This window comes from Oryza sativa, chromosome 7 (assembly GCF_034140825.1).
Source record: "Oryza sativa Japonica Group chromosome 7, ASM3414082v1".
In the NCBI taxonomy this organism is placed as follows: domain Eukaryota; kingdom Viridiplantae; phylum Streptophyta; class Magnoliopsida; order Poales; family Poaceae; genus Oryza; species Oryza sativa.
This window is the reverse complement of record NC_089041.1, coordinates 29,522,649-29,544,018: the sequence shown is the minus strand read 5'-3', so window position 1 is coordinate 29,544,018 and position 21,370 is coordinate 29,522,649. Positions and strand designations below refer to the sequence as shown.

At 38.4% G+C, this 21,370-nt stretch overlaps 3 protein-coding genes across 10 annotated transcripts; 2 read left to right on the top strand and 1 right to left on the bottom strand.

Moving 5' to 3' along the window:
* Positions 1-581: 581 nt before the first annotated feature.
* Positions 582-6,353, bottom strand: LOC4344360 (probable glutamyl endopeptidase, chloroplastic). Of its 8 annotated transcripts, none has more exons than XR_010742300.1 (15): positions 6,031-6,353; positions 5,567-5,768; positions 5,372-5,482; positions 5,220-5,268; positions 5,027-5,133; positions 4,438-4,941; positions 3,766-3,894; positions 3,219-3,515; positions 2,648-3,106; positions 2,487-2,552; positions 2,211-2,271; positions 1,917-2,066; positions 1,691-1,825; positions 1,341-1,561; positions 582-950 (listed from the first exon to the last, which is right to left on the bottom strand). XR_010742300.1 is itself a non-coding variant. In XM_015792154.3 (15 exons), the coding sequence occupies exons 1-15, from the start codon at positions 6,239-6,241 to the stop codon at positions 894-896; spliced, it is 2,787 nt and encodes a 928-aa protein (XP_015647640.1). In that variant the 5' UTR covers positions 6,242-6,353; the 3' UTR covers positions 582-893. The 8 variants fall into 8 exon arrangements, 4 of the variants coding, with proteins under 4 accessions (XP_015647640.1, XP_025883084.1, XP_015647641.1 ...); XR_010742301.1 differs by having other exon boundaries at positions 1,341-1,589; positions 1,691-1,821; XR_010742302.1 differs by having other exon boundaries at positions 1,691-1,821.
* A 775-nt stretch (positions 6,354-7,128) lies between these two features.
* LOC9270304 (lon protease homolog, mitochondrial-like) lies at positions 7,129-17,641 on the top strand. Its single transcript, NM_001422922.1, has 20 exons — positions 7,129-7,541; positions 8,643-8,708; positions 8,827-9,018; positions 9,120-9,185; positions 9,273-9,314; positions 9,544-9,666; positions 9,870-9,968; positions 10,512-10,577; positions 10,658-10,744; positions 11,064-11,103; positions 11,208-11,379; positions 11,462-11,586; positions 11,878-12,008; positions 12,092-12,196; positions 12,389-12,502; positions 13,171-13,338; positions 14,549-14,650; positions 15,225-15,524; positions 16,121-16,639; positions 17,055-17,641. The coding sequence occupies exons 1-20, from the start codon at positions 7,239-7,241 to the stop codon at positions 17,241-17,243; spliced, it is 3,009 nt and encodes a 1,002-aa protein (NP_001409851.1). The 5' UTR covers positions 7,129-7,238; the 3' UTR covers positions 17,244-17,641.
* Positions 17,642-18,253: 612 nt separating this feature from the next.
* LOC9268600 (aldehyde dehydrogenase 22A1-like) lies at positions 18,254-20,975 on the top strand. Its single transcript, XM_066312498.1, has 5 exons — positions 18,254-18,454; positions 19,199-19,303; positions 19,543-19,670; positions 19,855-19,976; positions 20,626-20,975. Exons 1-4 carry the CDS (start codon positions 18,437-18,439, stop codon positions 19,961-19,963), a joined length of 360 nt encoding a protein of 119 aa, XP_066168595.1. The 5' UTR covers positions 18,254-18,436; the 3' UTR covers positions 19,964-19,976; positions 20,626-20,975.
* Positions 20,976-21,370: the final 395 nt, after the last annotated feature.

Sequence of the window (21,370 nt, the reverse complement as noted above, 5' to 3'; positions counted from 1 at the left end):
AAAAAAACACAATCCTTCCAAGTTTCTTTAAGCTCAACCAATATGATACAAAATGGTCTGAAAGGTGGCAACTTACCCAAAAAAATCTACTCTAAATGTGGCAAAATTATTTTAATCCACTTTAAATTACTGTTATATGAACTAAAATGAGTATAATATCTAAAAATTAGTGGTCATGTCTTCGCAACTTTATTTTCTCGAGTAATACCATTTATGTGTAGCACTAGCAATGGGAGAGATTCAATCTGAACGGAATCTGCAACAGAAAACCATCTCATATTCATGATTGAAAGCATAACAAATATTAATGGGTGGAAGCATAAATGGAAACGGATAGCAGCATCTGCAGAAAGCAAACAAGAGATGAACTGACGATGATAAGGCCATTCTTTTTACACGCAACATTGGACAAAAATAAAATAAAAATTTACTAAAGCTTAAGTTGGCCTTTAATGGCTAGTAGAGGTTATGCATCTATACCAATAAAACCAAACTATTGGCACATTCATTCGTGTTAACATCATGAGCACATTACAGGATGAGATTCGGCAGAAATTATATAATGGGATGATATCCGGGGATGTAGAAATCTTGCATTCAATATATTCAGTTTAATTATAACGGAATAATAATGGAATAATAATATTCCAACAATTGCCTCCCGAGATGCATAAAGCCATAATTGTTTATTACAAGTTTTACACACTAAGTGAAATCATATAAACATAAAGCAGCACGGTGCAGTAGTTGAAATACATAATTTCTATTCTATGTAGCATATCTTGATGGTATAATACTTTTTGTAGATAAAGGTTAGTTCAGTAGAGATGCTCCAAATAAGATATTTTACCACGAGGCAGATGATAATGGTAGCCCATTGATATCACTGTACATTATTTTTTAACTTCCTGATGGAAAATTTGAGCAAAGGCCAAGTGAACCAGCTTGCTCTGCAAAAGAACATAACATGGAACTCATGAGTAACTGAATGGCACACCAAAAATTTACTAGTAGTAAAGCAGTCGGTAGAACACACTAATTGTCCCATATAGCCAAAAATAAATAGGTGCCTGTTGCAATAGACAACATGCACTTCACAAAGCATTGCAATCCTCTGTCACACGAGTACTACAAGTCTACAGCCAAATAAAAAATAGATAAATAAAAAGAAAACTCTCCTGTCACACTCACACATGTTCTAGATTCAAAGTAAACAACATCGAAACGAAGCGAACTAATAATTCAAACTAAAAAAAGTTGCAGTATTGCACAGAACTAACTGGTGTGCTCTCGAGGAGGCTAATCTCATAACTCAAAAGTCAAAACACAGAAAACCTTACCAGACTATATATTTTGGTGAAGTACAAGGCTAGAGCTTCACAAGCAAGTGACCATGTTGTATCAACAGTGGATTCCATAACTTGGATGTTCCTAGAGTTACTCACACAATACATCTCCAGCCACCTATCAGTTTCCCAAATTACATGCATAACGCTCTCCCTTGCAACATAGTGGTGCCTCTCAAATGGGAGAATCACAAGACGACATGGCACACCATTACCTTTTAAAGCATCATAAAATTGACTTGACTACAAGCATATATAAAAAAAAATAGTTTTAGATAGTACCTACAGCTGTAGAATAAACAAAATATTTAGAACTCATCTATCTCTGAAGGTACTGTTGCTACCTGCATTGCTGTTGTTACTTTGCTGTCATCTTCTCCATGAATGAGTAGAATTGGTTTCTTGATTTTGTTAGCTGACATAAAGGGACTCATCTTAATATAGGTATCGGTAGCCTCCCAGAGTGTCCGTACCTCTTTCTTCAAACCAAAACAGATAAAACACATACAGGAAACATAAGTCATAAGTGCATTAAGCAAAGAAGGATATCTATTATACAGTAAAGTGAACCTGAAAACCAAATGGAGTCAGTGTCCTGTTGTACGCTCCAGAACGGGCAATTCCACAGCAGAAAAGATGAGGCGCGTGAGCTAAGAGATTAGCAGTCATAAATGCACCATATGAATGACCACCCACAGCTATTTTGTCAGGGTGAGCAACCTAAAGAACAGGGCAAATTCTATATGATTAGTTACTGATTACTGAAAAAAGAACATCAACCCCAGTAGAGGAAACATAGAAAGCAATGCCAGACAGAAAGACATAAACTATTTGACAGGAAACAAATACAAGAGAAAGTCTTACCCCTCTTCTTACAATTTCATTTACCGCTGCTTCTGCACTAGCAACTAGCTGCTCTATGTACCTAGGGAAATAGTAAATTACTCATCTGAGAAGGAAGAAATAGCACCATTTCTAATTATATCATGCTTTTTAAGGTAATAACAGAATTATGTTTCAATAGGGAGAGTACAGGACGGACATTGGAGAGCATGAAAATTGTGTACTTTGCATACTAGCAAGGCCAGAAGTTCAAAGTACAGGGTGGCATAATCATGTTTAGATGAATAGTATAACTACCTATCATTAGCCTCTTGGTCTCTTTCACCAATTATAGGGATTGTTGGGTCGGCCAGAATAGCAAACCTGTAAGATGCAGCATAGGTAGAATTGCTAGTTCATGAAATGGTAAATGTTGCAAAAGTGATGTGTCGGTGAAACAAAAATAAGGCGCATGGTACCCTCTAGCTAACCAAAGAAGAGGAAAGTTGCTCCTGATGCGTGCAAATTTATTGGGTGAGCGACGGACTTGGCCAGCAGCCTCTCTGCTTTTAAATTCTCCAGGATACGACCAAATTAGGCATGGAAGAGGCTCATCTTTTGATGGATCATAGCCTGGAGGCAGATATAATGTAGCAGTGAGTTTAACACCGTCCACTCGCTGGTATCTGATTACTTCTTTCTGCAGCAATGCCAGTTGCGGATATGGATGGGAATAATTTGTGATCTGCACTTGAGTTTTATCTGGCCAAGCCTTGATATAATACTGGGTAGGTTCCATTCTTGACTCTTTTGATACAAGCAACTTTAAATGATTAAGCTGGATTTCACACTTTGGATTATAGGACATCAGAGCAAGAACAGATTCATAATACTTTTCCTTGCTACTCTCCCATATCCGCTCTTTCACTCCCGTATTTCTGTAAAGAAAAAAAGTTATGCCTACATTATGTTCATGGATTCAAAGAGTCATAACAGAGCAGGCATGGGAGGTGCAACAGAAATGTTTGGTAGAGATAGTTGTAAGCATACATATTCAAAAGATCAAGAAAAGGGATGCTTCCTTTTGGTGTGGCACCTTTTCCCTTCAACAAGATGTAGGTTCCTTCATAGTTTGTCTTAATTTTTGCAATGACAAAGGTGCCTGCAGGGGTTCTGCACATCATTGGAGAACCAGGATTTGAATAGGCATCTTCTGAAGATCTTTCAAATAATACCCGTGGGCTAACATCTTTGCAGTCAGGAGAGATAACCCATGTTCTTGTTCTGCGTGTCCTGTACCAATGCTCATAAACCAGTGCCTGTGATCCATTGCACCAAGAGATCCTTCTGCAGGTTTCATCAAAATAGTAAATTTTGAGTGATTTGGCAAGCAGTTGGACAAAGTATATTTGTGTATTTTAAATGCAAAAACACAGATTATTAGCCTGAAAAATCATTGATTACATCTTTGAAGTCGAAATCCAAATTTATCTCCAAGCTAAACCAAATGTACTCATCATAATTTGCCTTTCTGTAAAAGCATATTCACTCTGTAACACCATGAGGAGAAAATGTTAGGCCAGTAGTAATTTAATACCTATACCGAAGGTCAAGTTTAAGCAAGACTTGAGGTTTCTCGCCATTTAAAGGATCTGCAAGCTCCATATATACTATATCGCGTGGTGAGACTTCAACATTTGCATCTCCTCCATCTTGTGCCTCCACCCTTTCAAAACATCACATACGAAAATAGAACTGGGTCGCAGTCAGATCTGAGAACTATTGTTAGCATGGTGATTGGACATGTGGTATTACGAACTAAGTAGGGACTACTGTTAGTATGATGATTGTTTCTGAGTTCTGACAGATCTCCATTCACCTTTTCTAACTAATTTGAGGTTACCTTTGACATACTATGTCACCAAATCTTGCATTAAGTTGATCTTTCAGAAAAGTTGATAGTCAAGTTAAAATGGATTGTGATTACATGGTAAAAAGTCAGTCAAAAGAATAACTAATAGCATGCCTAGGGTCATTATCTGTCAACTAGTTGTTTCGTACGCAAGCAACTAGCTGCACTACCTATCAAGAGAAGACAATAACACGGTCACCTTTGCAAATCTCATCAAAGCAGAAGCAGTGCATTGGCATTATAAATTCTACAATTTTGAGCTTACCTACTATCATCAGGATTGGAAAAATATTACTATTATTATTAGAACAACAATATATTTTTTTCAACAGAAGCTTCTAAGGAATTGTTACTCACCAATACAATGTTGAAGGCATGTCAGGCCTCCAACTGATTAAACGCTTCCCCTTACGGACACTACCAGATGTGATTGGAATATCTTCAGCTAGGGGCAGATCACAAACTTCACGGATAAATGTACCATCAACTGTCCACAGCTCAACCTTCTTTGGGAACCTTTTATACGAGACAGTAGAAGAATATGGCCGGTGGACAGAAGTGAGCATCAGATACTTCTCATCTGGTGAAGGATCAAGAGCAGTATATATCGCAGGTGGGGCAATTGGCTTCACTGTCCCATCCAGTGAGAGCAGTATTAACTGTGATGTTGCATAGTAATCAAACAATTCTTCTTCATGCAAATCTTTCAACATTTCTTTTGTGGCTCTCATCTGAACTACATTTTTATGCTCATTAGAGCGGATCCTAGGACCAAAAGGAACCAATGGCTTCTTTGGTGGACAACCACGTGACGAAGGAATAGTGCAGACCAATACGGTAGAATCATTCACCCATACAAATCTGTAAAGAAAAACATGATAAAATCTGATGACTTAGGAAGGAAAGGAGTAGAAAGATGCTCCATCGGAAAGATGCAGACACTCACAGCTCAAAAATAGCATTCAATCTTATGTCTTCTGATATGCAGAGTGGCCGAGCCTCTCCAGATTCTGCATTGGCAACCCATAGTGACAAGTTGACGCTGTTGTCCACCTACTAAAATACAACAGTGAAACAAAAGGATCGATAACCACTAAAGATGTTGTCCAATTTCATAGTCCAAAGCATCAGCCAATCACCTTATCTTCGTAGCGCACAGTAAATGCCATGTGCTGACCATCAGGTGACCTGAAATTCCAAAATTGCCGAAAGAGGAAATATGAATAGAAAACAGTGTGATATGATTTGGTTGCACATTAAAAGTTAAATTTAAACATGTTTGGGAAATAACCATGTCACAAAATTAATCTTTGCACCATCAGCATATCCATGGACCTCTTTTGCTGGACCCAAAGTTCCACTATCCATCAGGTCATGGATAATAATGCCGGTATAAAACGACCTACAAATAAGTAAATCATTGAACACAAGAATATGAGGTGTCAACCCTCCTGCTATGATTGAATGGTAATGGTGTGTTACTTACATTCTGCTCCTCATGTTAGACCCAGGATCAATGCGTATGCCGGAAAGTACAATTTCTGGTTTCGTAAGCTCAGATAATGGAGGCATGGCTGTGCGCTGTAGGAACATGATCCGATCTCTGCGAGGGGAAATAAGGTAACTGGGATTGGGTGGAACATCAAGGATTTCTTGTATTTGCTTTGGAGGATGACGATATCCCAACCCTGCAGATTGATGCATCGAGTACAAATTTAAGGCTTGTAGTAATATATAGTAAAGTAACAAAGCAAAACACAGTCGTTCCCCAATTCAGGCAGAAAAAATGGTGGGATTGAATACGAGTATTATCTCCCAAATATGAAGGGGTTAGGTCAGGGGACTACGACTGGTGAATGAATTAACTTATTATTGATTAATTAATCTCCAATCTCTAGAGAGAAGAATCCTAAACCAAAAGATGTTTCCCCGGCCAAAAGAGGCACCTACCACCTGCTACGTCGTCTTCCTCCACGGAAGCGGAAGCGGCGGAGGCGCACTTGCAGTTGGTCAAGAGGGCGATGTGTTTGGCATGAGCATGACGCCGGCGGCGAGGCTGGGGCAAGAGGCGAAGAAGCGGCGGGCGGGGAGAAGGAGAAGGCTCGGTGGTGATGGAGTTGGCATGGGTGATTCCCATGTGCTGCTGAAGCAGAGGTAGCATGTACTCCACTACTGAAGAAGAAGAAGAGGGGAAGGAGGCTGCTATGCCTGTGCGCTTTGCTGTGGATGAACTGAGTGACTGGCACTTGACACAAGACCAGCGATAACCCTTCGGATATTTCTCCTCGAAAAGGGTCTTTTATATATCAAAGTTTATATTTAGACCGAGTTCTTTTTCTCAGGTTATATACAGATTTCCAACGCATACGAAACATGAAAACTCATTAGTACATATAATTAATTAAATATTAATAATTATAAACTTAAAAATAGATTTATTTTAATTTTTGAAACAACATGGATATGGAAAGTTTTAGAAAAAAAATCATTTAATAGTTTGAAAAACGTGCTAATGAAATAATAGTGATTGGTTTCACAATTAATAATATTGGAATCGAACTACACTTAATACGGTAGAGAAAAATAATACAAATATGATGCGCACTTACATGAGGCTATAGATTTTTAATCATTCTAAACGTGTGTGTGAGTGTATGTAGGGGTGGAAATGGTGTTTATGTGTGTGAGTATGTTATTCCTTCATTCTATAAAAAAATAAATCTAATAAGGATGTATCACATCTCGCAGTAGGTATGTTTTTATAGGACGGAGGTAAGTACGTGATAAAAAGACCCATATAGTTTATTCATGGTTAAAGCACTAAACTACTTAATTAGCCATGTATAACATGTTAGATGTGTTATACATTAGCTGAATCTTCCTCTAGTCAATTCAGCTAATGTTGTTGTAGAATAAAAAAATGCCAAAGATAGTTTTTCGCTTTCAGTTTAATAAAAATTTGTTATAGAATAGTAATGAAAAATGGGTAAAAGAGAGGGGGTTTTAGAAGGGTTTCGTTCGGTGCTTCCATTCCTTTCTTCCTCCCCAAACCAACGAAATCGAGCTTCCCTTTCACAGGGCGCGCGCCGCGCCGCCACATCCCCCGCCCCCGCCCCCTCCCCTCGCCCAAACCCTAGCTAGAATCGCTCGACCCCCTCATGCTGCGCGCCGCGGCGGCCGCCGCCGCCGTCTTCCCCTCGCGGTTCGCTGCCGCGCCGGCCGTGGCGGCGGTTGAGGAGGTCAGGTCGCCGCTGCTCAGGGTTTTGGGGGCGCTCCGAGGCGGCCGGGTCTCGACGCTCGGGAGGAGGGCGCGCTTCTGCTCCAACTCCGCCGGGAGCGACTCCGAGGCGGCGGCGGCGGAAGCTAAGGCCGAGGATGCGGTTGCTGCGGAAGGGGAGGCGGACGGCAAGGCGTCTTCCGCCATCGTGCCCACCGTCCTCCGCCCTGAGGACTGCCTCTCGGTGCGCGCTCTACTCGTTTGGATCATAACCGTTTGTTTAGTTGCTTGCAGTAGCCAATAGCAACCCGATGCATTTGTGTCCTAAGTAATTGGAGAATGTGTAATTTGGTTCCAAAGAGTAAGCATGGAAGGCCACTCCCTTGATTGGATATCGTAAGTCCATGGCTCAATCTGAGCATGGAAACACTTTGGTCTCAAAGTTAGCTCATTATTTTGTAATGCTAAGGTAGAGTTTCTTTGGTTTGGATCAACTAGGTTAGTGTGATTGCCTTGAATGAGCTGCACAAAGAGTTCAGTACCTCAGCATGGTTTCTCCTTCCTTTTGAGTGCTCAAACATGGTGCCTTTCTATTTATTAGGGGAAAGAAAGAGGAAAATGCTGATTGCTCACTGAGGGATTAACATGTTGTCCTGAACTGTAGTTTAGTTCAGTACTGTTTTCTAATTTGAGAAAAGTCACTGGTGCGATGCTTGGTAATGCATTATGAAAGCTTGCACCCCTCTGAAAAGTGTTGTTCAATTGAATAAATATTCCATCTAATTATCACATATTAATGGGCACAAGAACGAAGGAACACCATGAAATAATTATTCTGCCGTTATGAAGTGGGAGGCGATTGGGAAGGAGAGCTTATTTGTTACTTGGAGTGATACTCATGAGGATATACTAGGAAACATTGAGAAAAAGTGCCTCCAAACTGTATAATGGAGTACATATGATATTTCGATGACAAATTTGAATAGCTCAAAAACTTGCATTGGTGCCAAATGAAATGCACAATCTATTTAGGACTAAAGTGAGCAATTCATTTGAGGTGTGATGAAGGATCAAAATAATTATAATTTGATTGTAGTCTTTTGAGTAGCTATTTGAACTCATGCCATGTCTTGAAAATGGGTTTTCTACCAATAAGTCTAGAAGGGTATCATGCTCTCTCTTTCTCTGTTATCAAGGGAGGGCTTTGCTGTCTTTCCATCATTTTTTAGATCTAAACGTCTCCCTTCAGATTATTTGTTATTTATTTAACAGTTCATATTTTTCATAACATGGTTCTGCTAGTTGTATCCTTCTCTTACTTTATTATGCTTACTTTTTCAAATAGGTCATAGCACTGCCTCTCCCACATCGTCCACTCTTTCCTGGATTTTATATGCCGATCTATGTAAAGGTATGTCGGCGCTGAGAAATTTGCCATTGGTTAAATCAATTTCACTTTTCCGTATCATGCTACCTATTCATTTCCCTTCTTAATGATGTGTTTTTCCTGTTTTTTATAAACCCCTCAGGACCAAAAGCTGTTGCAAGCCTTAGTAGAAAACCGCAAAAGATCCATCCCATATGCTGGAGCATTTCTTGTGAAGGATGAAGAAGGTACTGACCCAAATATTGTGACCAGCTCAGATTCAGATAAAAGCATTGATGATCTTAAAGGGAAGGAGTTGCTGCAGCGCCTTAACGAAGTTGGTACACTTGCTCAGGTAAATGACTTTTTCTAAAAGACTTTGGGCATGAGTTCTTCCACTGTCTTGTCTCAAGCTGTGCTCTGTTGCTCCGTAAATAGCTTGTGTTGTCTCTGTAGATAACTAGCATTCAAGGGGATCAGGTTGTGCTACTTGGTCACCGTCGTTTAAAGATAACCGAAATGGTAAGATACATTAGTTTTTGCTTGCTATTCAATTCTTGTGGGTTTATGTTGGTAACTTAGTTTTCACCAAGATACAAAAAACTGTAGGTTCAGGAGGATCCACTTACAGTAAAAGTTGACCATCTTAAGGTAATTCTACAGTGCCACCACCGATTCTCATGTTTTATTTTGTATTTCCCATTATAAACATGCTCAGAGAAAAGAAGAAAGAGTGTTGTTTTCCGAAACTGAAGAAAGTCAGTTGCTGTTCTGAAGAAACTTTGTTTAGCCTTGATTTCACTATGAAATAAATGCGAGATTGCTATTTACTGCCGGGAGGTGCCTTGCAATTTTGGATCATTTATCTTGTCCTTTACAGGAAAAACCGTACGATAAGGATGATGATGTTATAAAAGCAACTTCATTTGAAGTTATATCCACCTTGAGGGAGGTTCTCAAGGCAAGTTCCCTTTGGAAGGATCATGTGCAAACCTACACACAGGTGTGACCTGACTTCTGACTTCTTACAAAACCAAATATAGGTCATTAAAACAGAGACTCTAACCAGTTGTGTAAGAACTGGCACAGAGTTAATTGGTTACAAGTCCATTATCTTTTTCACAAGCAATGGTAATTTACAAATTTATTTTCTTGGATGCCATTGGATACACACTACATTCTGAATGTCTCATTTCCTTGGTTCAGCACATGGGTGATTTCAACTACCCACGGTTAGCTGATTTTGGTGCTGCTATTTCTGGTGCCAATAAGTTTCTTTGCCAGGAGGTGCTTGAGGAATTGGATGTAAGAAACTTTCTTAAATTCCACTTCTTTTACCTTTTACTTTTACACTCTGGATTAACACCCTAAACAATCTTGATATTTTTTTTCAAGGCTATGACAATCTATCCATTGAATACTTTCTGTACCTTTTCATTCATTAAATGTTTCAAGACTGTAGAAATTGTGCATCACCATGTGCGCTGGTTGTCTCATTTGTGCTATAATTTTACTCTATACTCCAAAGAATTTTCTCTCTGACTTATTGAACATAATTTTTTTTGTTAAAAAATTCAGCAGATATGATACTGATTTTGAAATTTATTTTGCATATACTGCAAATCTGCAAAGAAGCACAACTTATTCCCTGATCTAGCAAATTCTCTTTCCAAATGCACCAATAATCAATAGAACATTGGGTATATGAATACGTTTTGAAAATCCATTATGGAACATATCAGCACAGCTTCTCTTACCAGCACTCTTCTAGAAGTTCTTGAAGATTCCACATTCTTTATACCATTTTCTTGGTCTATTTCAGTCCAACTATTGCACTTTTTGGAACAGGTATATAAACGTCTAAAGTTAACTCTTGAGTTAGTCAAGAAGGAGATGGAGATTAGTAAGTTGCAGGTAATTCATTCTTCTATCTCCAGCCTTGGTTACCATTGCTTGGTTGAGCATTTGTGGTGACCAATACACTTCTTTTCCAGCAATCCATTGCAAAAGCAATTGAAGAAAAAATAAGTGGGGATCAGCGGCGTTATTTATTGAATGAGCAACTTAAAGCAATCAAGAAGGTACTCCATCATATAGTGTTTCTTGTATAAAGTTACTTTTGTTACATTTCTATTGTTGAATAATTACTTTTGTAGAATTTGGCACTCCGATTGCTGATGACACCATTGCTTTTCATAGATTAGCGGAATGGGCAATAATCCCTTGCCTATTCTAGAACTACAGAATTACTAACGTTGACATCTGATATTCAGCCGTGTGCTCTTGAAGACTTGAACTGTATATATTCCATGCAAAATGGGAAATATAATCATTGTTGCCTTCTAGGTTGATCTGGTTTTATATAGGTTCATAATTACTCTGCATATCTGATGCTTTCAGGAGCTAGGTTTGGAGACTGATGACAAAACAGCATTGTCTGGTTTGTGATTCAGCTGTTCTTATTGGCTTTGTTTTTTTTATTGCCCAGAGAACTTGACATTTCTAGTGGACGATTCAAAATTGTCCTTCATTTATGTGTTGCAGCAAAATTTAGGGAGCGGATTGAAGCAAAGAAGGAGAAATGTCCTGCTCATGTTTTGCAAGTCATTGAAGAAGAACTCACAAAGCTTCAGCTGTTGGAAGCCAGTTCTAGCGAGTTTAATGTAACAAGGAATTATTTGGACTGGTTGACAGTATTGCCATGGGGAAACTATAGGTTTGTATATATCTGCTTTCTTTGTGAAAATAACAAATGCGAGATGCCTGTGCTTTATGCAGTATTTACCCTTGTATTGCAGTGACGAAAATTTTGATGTACATCATGCTCAACAAATCCTTGATGAAGATCATTATGGGCTGAGTGATGTCAAAGAGAGAATATTGGAATTTATAGCAGTTGGCAAGCTAAGGGGAACTTCACAAGGTTTGATTACTCTTAATTATTACCTTTATTTTTTGTGCTTGATTATCCCATTTATCTGCTGGTGTAGAGCTTGTAGACATTGATGTGTTCTAATTGCATTCTCTGTTGCATCATATTAATGAAAATTGACATCTAGTAGTTCTTTTCCTCTCATTACTTGATAATGCTGTATGACAATTCACAAGGCTCTTGCTAGATTGTAGCAGTTGACCACTGAATTAATGCTCACTTGATGCCTAAGTGCCATATCTTGTTTTTGAACTAATAACTTTGTTGGATCATTTATGACAGGAAAGATCATATGTCTTTCTGGGCCACCAGGAGTTGGTAAAACTAGTATTGGTCGATCAATTGCACGTGCGCTGAACAGGAAGTTTTACAGGTTTTCTGTTGGAGGTTTAGCTGATGTGGCAGAAATCAAGGTACAATACAGATCTTCAAGGCATGTCATTATCTTCTAAAATTGCATGAAGCGATTATGTGAATAACGTCTCAAAAATCTTAGGGGCATCGGCGTACGTATGTTGGTGCAATGCCAGGGAAGATGGTGCAATGTCTTAAATCAGTTGGAACAGCAAATCCTCTAGTATTGATTGATGAAATCGACAAGGTACTTATGAATAGTGAGTTTTGAGTTGCTAAATGTAACCTTTATTTCCTGCATAATGTCTTGTGATGTATTTGGACACCAACCACATTTCAAAGAACAGATGTTTTTTTCAACCAAATATGACTTTGTTTTTATTAATTCATTCATGTTCATGCTGTCCAAATTATAATTGTTTATTTTACTTCCTGGCAGCTTGGGAGAGGGCATTCTGGTGATCCAGCCAGTGCATTGTTGGAACTTTTGGACCCTGAGCAGAATGTTAATTTTCTTGATCACTACCTTGACGTTCCTATTGATCTATCCAAGGTTAGGCGGTTGTTCTCAAGGGTTTCCTTTTACCTGTGTACATCTGGTTGACTTCATAGTTTAATGTGGTCGCTGAATGCTTATTTAAAATTAGTGAAAAAACATTTGATTACTATTTTAAGTATAATCACCATCTTCTAACTTTGCATCTCTTGTAAAATTCATACATTTAGCTGTTATAATTAGGTATGCACATATGCTGATTAATGTGCTATCTCATCACTTCTGTAATTGATAAGTCTAGATTATCCCTCAACTTCAAAGCCGTAAAATGCACCCAGAAACTTTGCAAATCAAATCTACTTACTACTGTAAAGTAGGTTTTATAGCGATTTTGCTTACATGGCAATGCGACATGTATATTTGGCCACACAGGCAACACCACTTATATTCAAGTCTGCAATAAATTTTAGTATAGCAATGGGCCAACATGCATACAAGGCAATTTATACAAAATAATATGCAGAAAACACCTTACTCTAGAAGATAAACACACAGTTATGTAGAACATCTAACAATTACTGCTGTTTTTGGAAGTATCTTTCACTTCATGTGTTTATCAACTTCTGTCATGCTATTTTCTATTTCATTTATTATTGTTCCAACAATAGGGTATTTAACATGAGTATGCAAGGCATCCTCTGACACCTTTTCTTATTGAAAAACAGGTCCTTTTTGTTTGCACAGCAAATGTTATTGAGATGATACCAAATCCATTACTGGACAGGATGGAGATCATTGCAATAGCTGGTTATATAACTGATGAGAAGATGCATATTGCTCGGGATTATCTAGAGAAGAACACAAGAGAGGCTTGTGGCATTAAACCTGAACAGGTACATATGGATTTTTAAGTAGTTTTGTTATTCCTTCTACTTCCATCTTCTTCTTTTTTGTCTCAAAAAGTTCAGTATTGTACCTAATAAAATTCCTGACATGAGTACGTGACATGAATGAAACCTAGTGGTTATTGGAAACTCAATTGGGGTGGGATTGAGTGATGAATTATTCGTTTTATTTAGGAGTCAACAGTGACTAGTTTAAATATTATTATTTAACAGAACAATTGTTTCCAATGTTATGAAAAAAGGCAGCAAATTTTGGTAATTAATTAATTCCCTGATTTTCACCATGATGAATGGATTTTGATTTATTCTCTCCTAGTGGTCATGGACTCATTAGTGCTACATTGAACCTCTCTATGGCAAGCTATTATGGAAGTTGTTTATCATATCTATTGCTTTAGGCTTGTGCACATTAATAAAAAAACATCTCAAAAGAATTTGTTTCCCTCCATTTACAATACATTGAAAAAGATGTCATTTATTTGTGATAGGGGTAGCGTTCTTTTGGCAAGGGCAAATATGGAAAAAAAAGAAGTGCCTAAAAGTTCCAGAATGATGTACATTTAGGAAAAAGTTGGGAAGGCTAAAACAATCTACATTTAAAACCAGAGGGGGTATTTTCTTAACGCAACACAATGCCAAAGAGTGCCTTAACCTATAAGCTTTATGGTAAACACACCTAGATGTGAAACTGCACCTTACCACTGGTTTTGACTCCAGAATTGTATTTGAATAGTCATGTACTAATTCAGAAATCTCATCCTCTCACCATGTGCCACTTTACATTTGGGTAGGTTCACTGCACGAGATATATAGATTATTATACTTTATTTTATATTTCATTAAGCCTTCTGAGTAATTCGATGAGGATTGCATATGCAATTCATATCAGAATTCTATTTAAGTTTACCTCGGAAATGATACCCTTTACTGTTTAATATTGCATACATGATAAAGGATTGTAAAGTTCTTAGCTTCTTTTTCGACAAATAAACTTGGAATTGCTATTAGAGTCCCGAGTGGACTAAAAGTACTGAAAAGTGAAGAATAATCGTTGTAATTTCAAGTTTGTATAAACGACACACCACTTTTACAGCAATACAACTTTGTTGAGATGTGGAATATGCTAACAGGGCTTGCTTCTAGGACCAAAATTTAGTGCTTGTTTCAACTTTAACTGCCTGACTACAAACATGTACAGGCTGAGGTTACAGATGCTGCTCTTCTTGCCCTTATTGAAAGTTACTGCCGAGAAGCAGGAGTGCGGAATCTTCAAAAGCAAATTGAGAAAATTTACCGCAAGGTGTGTAACAGAACTTCTGCCTGATGATCTTTCAACTATTCTAGTTTTTTTTTTTTCTTAAAAAAAACGACAGTTATTCTAGTTTGGAACAAGGAGCCAGGAGGAATCAATTTCTACTCACAAAAGGAAAGCAACATTTTCTTCGTTCTAAGTTACAAAATGTTGGTTCTTGTTATTTTTGCTTGTACTCTTGCACCCTTAGCATTAGTTTATATTAGTATTATTTAATTAATTTATACATTTTCAAATCATACATTGTTTTCGCTAGTTGCTTAGCCTTGCAGAAAATTAGGTCTGCCTACCTAAATTCCTAGCACATTGCAGCAGCAGAAAATTATGTCTACCTACCTACATTCCTAGCACATTGCAGCAGCAAGCAAATTATCTATATATATTACGGTGCATTGATATGTCATTTATATGTTAGCTGACTGTTGATAGTGTTTAAGCAATCTTCAAGTCATTTGTACGAAAGGCTATTGTGCATCCATTTATATCCTCCACTCTTCAGTAATATGCAAAACTTTGTCCTTTTACAAGCTTTGCATTACCTACTCTGTTACTCTTTTTGCAGATAGCTCTGCAACTTGTTCGCCAAGGGGTATCAAATGAGCCAACTCAAGAAGCTGCCATTGTAACAGCGAGCGAAGAACCTAATGGTGGCGATAGTGCAAACAAGTTGAAAGATGAGACTATGGAGGATCCTGCTACAGAGAATGCTGCAATGACCAATGCTGATACTGCCTCAAAGGAAGCTAGCGAATTAGATTTACTGAATAGAACAGTCGATCATGATGTGCATCCAGCTGAAACACCCAAAGAAGCTGTTTTAACTGATTCAGCCCTATCGACAGACAAGTTGTGCACACCAGAGGTAGTGTTAATATGTTGCTGTCATGGTTTCCTTTCTGCTTATGTGTTTCTTTTAGATGTTGAACCTGAACATAATGCTCACTTCAAATATGCAAAATCCTACAAGTGGTATTTCTGTGCTGCTGGCTGTTGACCTGCTGATTAGGCTGTTAAAGTTGTCACCGGTTTAGGCTGGTTGACCAATTTAGTTGGATATGCTTGCATGCATGATTGGTTTTGCTTGTAGAGAACTTCGCTTGCTTAACTGTTTGATAAGATAACATTTGCATGCGTAAATCTATTGTATGACTGACATTTGACCTATAGTAGCTTACCTGGGAGGTACATGTTTTGTGATTGTCTTGTCTATATTTATGGTTGACAAAGTTCCAGTGTCTAGAATACTGGATATTATCGTTGTTTTTCATTCCCTGGCTACTGTGTTGGCTCTGAAAACCATGGATGCAAGCGTTAAGTAATTTGTCAAACATATAAATTCGACCTTGATAGCTTAATAAACATACAAATATAATCTATGGCTCAGTATAGTTTGTCATTAATTCATTACAAGGTTATAGCTCACCTTGAAAGAAAATTGCTTACTGTTGTGTTATGTAGGGCAACAAGGATATGGAGGGAGCCAAGGAAGAGTCAGCTGATAAGGCAGTTGAGAAGGTAGTAATTGATTCGTCAAACCTTGGAGATTATGTTGGGAAACCTGTTTTCCAAGCTGAGCGAATATATGAGCAGACTCCTGTTGGAGTTGTCATGGGTTTAGCTTGGACTGCTATGGGTGGTTCTACTTTATACATTGAAACAACGAAAGTGGAGGAAGGAGATGGGAAAGGTGCACTTGTGATGACCGGCCAGCTTGGAGATGTCATGAAAGAAAGTGCTCAGATTGCGCATACTGTTGGTAGAGCTATATTACTAGATAAAGAGCCAGAAAATCTGTTCTTTGCAAACTCAAAGGTACACTTGCATGTTCCAGCAGGGTCCACCCCTAAGGATGGCCCCAGTGCTGGATGCACCATGATCACATCAATGTTGTCCTTAGCTATGGGAAAACCTGTTAAGAAGGACCTTGCGATGACGGGTGAAGTAACATTAACTGGCCGAATCCTTCCAATTGGCGGGGTATGTTTCCTTTGTGTCCCCTACTTTACACAAATGCAACACATGTTTCTTTGTCTGGATTATTTTTCTCTATGCCTTCTATGTCTGAATTTTGAAACTAGGGAATATATAATATTTCTTATTATTACAGCCAGAATTTTGTTTTTTATATTCATATATTAAGGAGTTTCATCTTTGATTTCTCTGGTCAACATTTACAGACGGTGTTTGAACAAACCATAATACCATTTATGATCAATTTTATACCTTCATTCTTTGATCCCAAAATGATCATTTTTGTGCTAGTCTCCAGAAAAAAGTTCTGTTCATTACGAGATGTTATTGATATGATCATTGATCTTCCCGTGCTATTCCATTTCTATGCATATAAACACTGGATGGTCACCCTCATGCACTTTATACCCTCCTGAAACAGGTCAAAGAGAAGACCATTGCTGCCAGGAGAAGTGCAGTAAAGACAATCGTATTCCCAGCAGCGAATAAAAGGGATTTCGATGAGCTTGCTCCCAATGTGAAGGAGGGTCTTGAAGTTCATTTTGTTGATACATACAATGAAATATTTGATATAGCTTTCCAGAGTGAGACTCAGACAGAAACAAGCTAGCAGTTCAGGTTCAAGTGTTGAGATTGTTGAGAGACATGGGCACCAACTGAATACCCAAGGGAGTTTTGCAGCTAGACTATTCTTTGCAACATCAAAAATAACTTGATTGATCACCCTTTTTTTTTGTACGCGCCGTGTAGCAGTAAATGTTAAGTAAAAATTTTGGCAAGAATGTTGCAGCAAGATGGCTGGGGAAGTATCACAAAGAAAAAACTATTGTAAACTAATTCTTATAATGAACGAGGTCTGGCCATTCATCCATTTTGTTTTCTGGCGAGCCAGAGTTTCGTTATTTCTTTTCCGTTCTGATAGTCTTGGAGGTGTTGTCGTTCCTTGTTGGTATGGTATGTAAGTGAACTCGTTTGTAAGAATAAAATTAAAGGAAATGCCTTAAAGAAGTTGCTGCATTTTGCAACCAGATTGGAGAGAAGGAATAGACCAACCGAGCCTTAGTGGATGTGGGTGTGGCTGCTGCGTTTGGGCGGCAGCCGACGACGACATCTGCGCCGTTGGATGCCATCGGACGGCCAAGCCCCCAGCGAGGGGAGCACCTGGGCCGGTGGATGAGGCTTAGCATGGATCCGACGGTGGATAGAGAGGAACCTGCCTGCCCCTGCCCGTGATATAAGTATACTCGAAGCTTTGCATCGATGCCGATGGTGGTGTTGTGCTGTGCATACACAGTGACCCTTTTTATATCTTCTGTCGGCAGTTTTGTAGTTTTAATCTGATCAGAACTAATCAGCAGCAGTAGTAGTAATAACATATCAAGAAGAAAGGTGCTGAGATTACTGGCAGAGGGAGCTTTGGCCATCTGGGTGAAGATGCAGTAGATCGATTCTTTTCTCCAACTGTCCTGGTGAATGTTAATCACACAATGAAAATTATGCAAGAAGAGGTAAGCCTGAAAGAATGCCTGACGTCTTTTTGAACTAATGCTATTAGTGTTATCAATGCTCTTTGCTTGTTTATAGGCATTTGGACCAATTCTGCCAATCATGAAGTTCAGTTCCGATGAAGAAGTTGTCAAACTTGCGAATGACTCCAAGTATGGTCTTGGTTGTGCTGCGACCTAGGGTTGGCGCTGCAGTCTCTGGCCATGGCGTTGTGGTGGCCGCTCCTGGTGCTCGCCGCCGCCTACGCGCTCTGCCGCATCCTCCTCTTCCTCATCCCGCCCACCGTCCCCTCCATCGATGTCGACGCTTCCGACGGTACTTAGGTTTTACTGTTTTTATTTTTTTATTTTCCTCTGAGATTGCTCTGCTCATAGCTCATGGCTCATGGGGTTTATGTGGGATTTACTCTAATCGGATCGCACATTGCATCTAGTTTTCAAATATTGCGTTTCATTATTTGGGTTCAGTTCATGTGCCCATAGGTCTGAAGAAGAATACTAGTTGGTACTGTCTGGTGTACTATGGCTATCTTACTGTTAGTGGACAAATGTTTAAAGACTGTCTGCCTGGAATTTCCAGTTTTAGATTTTTAAGTCTAGCGACTTGTTCCAATGCTGTACTACAATGTTGCTATTTCCGTGAAAATTGAGATTATGTTCTAGCAAATTCCAGGGCTGTGGTTATTAAATTTTGAGAAAGCAACAGGCAACAGTGCGTACGGTCATCAAGTGTTAACCGTTGTTACATACTCCAACTTCAATTTGGTAAATTCCTATGCTCAAAATGGCCAGATGCAGTAAGATGATAACATGTAAATGAACTGCATGCTTGAACAGAGTGCTATTTTAATTCTTCGAATTGATGCTATGAGTCAACTCTGATTTGTGCTGATAGAGGTTTCAGATAAGCACTAGGCACTTTTTTTTTCTAAGTTGTATTGATTAACTCCAGCTGAATAAGGCTCACAGTGGCATGTTATGACTTCTGAGAGCTAGCAGAGCCACATGGTTGCTTTGATATTACAGGCTTACAACACATTCAGTTTATGCTCCGTTGCAGATACCACCAAGGAAAGGGAAAAGAGCTCAGACTGACAAGGTCCAATGCTATGAGCCCGCTACTATGAAATACTTGGGATACTTCCCTGCATTGACGCCTGATGAGGTATATTGCTGGCTTGCTTTTGTTAGGTCCTTTAATTACAACATGTAGTGTAGGTTTAGTTGTCTGGGTCATTATCTTTTGGATTATTAACTGAGATCTGGTTCGTCATTCATAATTGATTTTGATTTTCTGAAGTAGTGATCAATGAACAAATAAATCTTGTATTTTTTGTTACTACAGACTTCATTAGTGTGAGATCCTACCTTGTTTTGGTTTTCTTTAATTCTTTGACTAATCAGGTTAAGGAGCATGTTGCGCAAGCCAGGAAAGCACAAAAGATATGGGCAAAAAGCAGCTCCAAGCAAAGATGCCAGTTTCTTCGAATCCTTCTAAAATATATACTTGAACATCAGGATCTGATATGCGAGTAAGGGCATAATTCAAAATGGCATCTTATCTTTAAATTAGTCTAGATGCTGTTGGTTGTGCTTTCTATTTTCATTATCTTCAATCTGTTCATGAAGGCCTGATCAATTTCTTCTTTTATTCCACCTGATAACATTTTCCAGCACATGGAATATCTGAGGGTAACTACATTTTGTGCTGTGCAGGATATCACCCCGGGACACTGGAAAGACTATGGTTGATGCTTCACTAGGTGAGATAATGACCACCTGTGAGAAGTCACCTGGCTTTTGGATGAGGGTGAGAAGTGGTTAAAACCTGAATACAGGTTAGACTCTTAGAAACATTCCAATTTGAAAGACAGAGTAAATTAGGGCCTTGTATACTGTGTCAATGATTATATTAACTTTTCTATGTTAGCTTACTTTTGTTTTCACCACTTTGTCTTTACGATTTGCAATGGGATGTGATTATATGGGACTGTTTGGTAGCTCAACAGGTGTGAGCATTGGAAATATACTGCAAATGAACTCTGGTCTTGAATACAAAATGAACTACCTATTAAAAGTTTAAAACCTCAAAATAGTCGGGAATGCTACAGACATTTACACACACGACCCATGCCTTCTATATCTGATTTTTTTTCCACTATGCCTTCCATGTCTGAATTTTGAAACAAGGAATATCGAAATCTCTCTTATTTAAGGGAATAGCAAGTGATTTCATTATTACAACCAGAGGATTGATCCTCCTATGCCTTTCATCTTTGATTTCTCTTTTAATTAGTGATTGATCAACAAACCACATAACGTTCATGATCGATTTTATAATATGCTGAGAAAATTATCATTCATGCTAATCTCCAGAAAAGGTCAATCTTGAGATGCTATCGATATGATCATTGATCTTTGTGTGCTATTCCATGCATATAAACACTGGATTGTCACCCTCATGCACTCTATATCCTCCTGAAACAGGTCAAAGGGAAAACAATTGCTGCCAGGAGAAGTGCAGTAAAGACAATAATATTCCCAGCAGCGAATAAAAGGGATTTCGATGAGCTTGCTCCCAATGTGCAATGAAATATTTGATGTAGCTTTCCATTGTGATACTGAGACAGAAACAAGCTAGCGAAGTGTTAAGATTTTTCAAAGGCGTGGGCAGACAGAATCGCCAGGGATGATTGCAGTTACATCATTATTTGCAACACTTAGCGAAACTTAAATTATGACTTAATTTTTTGTACGCCCCATGTAACAATAAATTTTGAGAAAATTTTTGGCAAGAATGTTGCAGCAAAGATGGTTCGGCAAGTATCACAAGGAAATATCTACTCCATCCGTCCGTTTCATATTATAAGTCGTTTGTCTAGTTAAACTTTATTAAGTTTGACCAAGTTTATAGAAAAGTTTAACAACATTTAAAATATCAAATTAGTTTAATTAAATTCAACATTGAATATATTTTAATAATATATGTTTGTTTTGTGTTGAAAATACTAATATATTTTTATTATAAATTTAGTCAAAATTTAAAGAAAAATGAAAAAGAACGAATGCCTTTATGTTAATATTTCCTTTTTATAAATATATATATGGTTTGCTGCGCTTGATGCGTCTTTCAATAAGAGGGAGGGCTCGTCGTTCGCGTGGGTTAGGTCATTGATGGGCCATTTTTGTCGAACAGGCCGGAGAATATAGGATCGGCCCGTGTGACCATATG

Coding starts and splice junctions, on each gene's coding strand:
- LOC4344360 (XM_015792154.3), bottom strand. CDS start 6,241: ATGCTACCTCTGCTTCAGCAGCACATGGGAATCACCCATGCCAACTCC. Junction 1,826..1,916: donor TGACTCCATTTGGTTTTCAG/GTTCACTTTACT, acceptor TTTGGTTTGAAG/AAAGAGGTACGGACACTCTG. Junction 951..1,340: donor TCACCAAAATATATAGTCTG/GTAAGGTTTTCT, acceptor GTTCTTTTGCAG/AGCAAGCTGGTTCACTTGGC.
- LOC9270304 (NM_001422922.1), top strand. CDS start 7,239: ATGCTGCGCGCCGCGGCGGCCGCCGCCGCCGTCTTCCCCTCGCGGTTC. Junction 9,969..10,511: donor AGGTGCTTGAGGAATTGGAT/GTAAGAAACTTT, acceptor TTTTTGGAACAG/GTATATAAACGTCTAAAGTT. Junction 10,578..10,657: donor TGGAGATTAGTAAGTTGCAG/GTAATTCATTCT, acceptor CTTCTTTTCCAG/CAATCCATTGCAAAAGCAAT.
- LOC9268600 (XM_066312498.1), top strand. Junction 19,304..19,542: donor CTGCATTGACGCCTGATGAG/GTATATTGCTGG, acceptor TTGACTAATCAG/GTTAAGGAGCATGTTGCGCA. Junction 19,671..19,854: donor CATCAGGATCTGATATGCGA/GTAAGGGCATAA, acceptor TGTGCTGTGCAG/GATATCACCCCGGGACACTG.